The sequence below is a fragment of the Setaria viridis genome, chromosome 9 (genome assembly GCF_005286985.2).
Source record: "Setaria viridis chromosome 9, Setaria_viridis_v4.0, whole genome shotgun sequence".
NCBI lineage: Eukaryota > Viridiplantae > Streptophyta > Magnoliopsida > Poales > Poaceae > Setaria > Setaria viridis.
This window is the reverse complement of record NC_048271.2, coordinates 37000059-37002370: the sequence shown is the minus strand read 5'-3', so window position 1 is coordinate 37002370 and position 2312 is coordinate 37000059. Positions and strand designations below refer to the sequence as shown.

At 56.8% G+C, this 2312-nt stretch overlaps 1 protein-coding gene across 1 annotated transcript; it reads right to left on the bottom strand.

Moving 5' to 3' along the window:
- Window positions 1–371: 371 nt before the first annotated feature.
- On the bottom strand, window positions 372–1882 carry LOC117835120 (expansin-B6). The gene is made up of 3 exons (XM_034714493.2): window positions 1591–1882; window positions 1369–1478; window positions 372–1158 (listed from the first exon to the last, which is right to left on the bottom strand). The coding sequence occupies exons 1-3, from the start codon at window positions 1790–1792 to the stop codon at window positions 646–648; spliced, it is 825 nt and encodes a 274-aa protein (XP_034570384.1). The 5' UTR covers window positions 1793–1882; the 3' UTR covers window positions 372–645.
- Between the last annotated feature and the right edge of the window lie 430 nt (window positions 1883–2312).

Here is a 2312-nt window from a genome sequence, read left to right as displayed (position 1 = left end):
CGTACTATGAAGAAAAGAGGTGCATTTCCGAGTCAGCTACAGACCAGCCTGTACTAGAATACAGACCAGAATCATCTGGGTAGAAAGTCAATCCATTTATGAGCCATGGAGGCCCTGACATCGTAATTCGTGAGAAGTGAGAACCACATAACAGTACTGCTTTAGTGATACTCCTACATTGAGGTTCTCAAAGTTCAGGGTTTGATCGTACATGAAAATTGGTATACAGAAGATGTATTTTTTTTTTGAAACGAAGAGGATGGAAAATTTAGGCTGCAAGTGCAGCGAAACTAGTAATTTCCGGAGTACAGGAGTAGTGAATAAGCTGAAATGCTCAAAAGGCAGGGAGTCCTGCTTTTCAGACAGCATGCTAGTTAAATAGCAGCACACGTATAAATTATGACCATATTTTGCTGGTTACACACCGGTAATGGTAGAGTGACAGTGGGCGGGAGAGCACATTGATGCTTGCCTCCTCTAATTTCCCACAAATCTTCAGGACACACACACACACACACCAACAATGGAACTGAGGTGAAAAATCCTCAGCGCAATTGCCAACAACGGCCGGCCACCACTAAGCGAGAACACTTAAGCCGATGATGGAGCTCATCATGCGGCTATCTGATCGATCGACGCGAGCAGTTAGTACTGGACGTAGGAGCGGTAGTTGGTGTCGGGGATGTAGTTGGCCGGGATGACGTTCTTGGCGACGAGTTGCCTGCCGGACTCGTTGGTGATGCGCAGCGAGTAAGGGCCCTGGAGCGGGCGGTTGGGGTCGATCCTCCAGATGGATCCCCAGGACTCGTGCATCGGCTCCCAGTAGCCGGAGTTGTGCTGCATGATGTCCACCTGCACCACGTCGCCGTCCTTGTCCTCGAACTCGACGAGCACCGCCAGGTACATGGGGTTCGAGCCGTGTTGGACGACGAAGTTGATGGTCAGGCCCGGGAAGTTGCACGGCACCCTCCTGAACTGCATGTCGATGATCCCGGCGTGGCGGAGCTTGTCGTTGAGGCCTGGGTTGGCCATGGCGCCGAACGCCGTCCCGCTGAGGTCGAAGTGGTACTTGGCCACCGGGTAGTAATTCATGTCGGTGATGACCACCGTCTGCGGCGCGCCGGAGCAGGCAGGGTGGTTGCTCTTGAGGCATCGAATCTGGAGGAAGCCAAGCACAAGGTCAACGGGTGCACGTACTCCTAGTCCTAGCCTAGCTAGCTGCCCATCATAAAGATGAGCAACCTGTGGCGCTGCGGACGCTAACTGGCATCTTTATTTGACCAACCAAATAAAATGACCGGGCACCAACTGCTATAATCGTGCATGGCGATCGGCGCCATGGCGAAACCGGATCAGTACGCAACGCACCTGGTAGCATGAGCCGCAGCCCTTGCCGTCCTTGAAGATGGGCTCGTTGCCGCAGGAAGTCATGGACGAGAAGGGGTACTGGTTGGTGTGCTTGAACCCGCACGCACCGCCTGGCAAAGATTCAGCACCAAGACACGGCACAGGATGAGCCACAATGCCACATTGCCCAGGACCGGACAACAAATGCTGATGAGACACGCGGAGAGGTATCTTGGTCCATACCGTTGTCGTCGGGGCCGGCGCCGGTGGGCGCGCCGTACCAGGTGGCCTTGGCCGGGAGCCAGCCACCGCTGTAGGACAGCAAGGACCTGTCCTGGGACTCCGTGGCGTTGCTCGGCTGCTGCTGAGCGCGAGCGCCATAGGCGACGAGCACGGAGAGGAGCGCGGCAAGCGCCACGGCCTTGAAGGAGAGCCCAGCGGCCATGCCTGCACTAGCTAGGACCGAATGGAACTACTAGCTAGCTGCTGCTTGGCACTGGCACCTGCTGTCTGGTTTGTGTTTCGATGGTGTGAGGTGGAGGACATTGCCGCGGGTATTTATAGGCAGGGCAGGACAGGAAAGTCGGGGGGGGGGGGGGGGGGGGGGGGGGGGGGGGGGGGGGGGGGAGAGGGGGGCGGGGCGGCGCGGGCGCGGGGCGATCGAACTACCAATCGGCCGGCCGGCCGCGGCGTCGTCGATGGTCGCTCGCTGCACCCGACGTGCCTGGCCCGCGTTGGAGTAGAGGAGCTCGCGAGGTCCGTCGCGTCACATGGCCACCGCGCGAATCATGGAGGAAAGGAAGGTGTCGGTTCGCGGGCGCATACCATTATACAATCACATCATGGCAGTTATGGGCATGTTACCTGCAAATAATTCGCGCAAATAATCTCGTTCAGATCGAAGTGCACCATACGCACAGCTCTTCGAAGTTGGATGGGGAGGATGGATAGATTCCATTATAAGC

Bases quoted from the DNA above. Each gene is read 5' to 3' on its own strand.
- LOC117835120 (XM_034714493.2), bottom strand. From the start codon at position 1,792: ATGGCCGCTGGGCTCTCCTTCAAGGCCGTGGCGCTTGCCGCGCTCCTC. The intron at 1,479-1,590 runs GTATGGACCAAG...AATCTTTGCCAG, and splicing joins CGCCGGCCCCGACGACAACG to GCGGTGCGTGCGGGTTCAAG. The intron at 1,159-1,368 runs GTGCGTTGCGTA...GGCTTCCTCCAG, and splicing joins GCTGCGGCTCATGCTACCAG to ATTCGATGCCTCAAGAGCAA.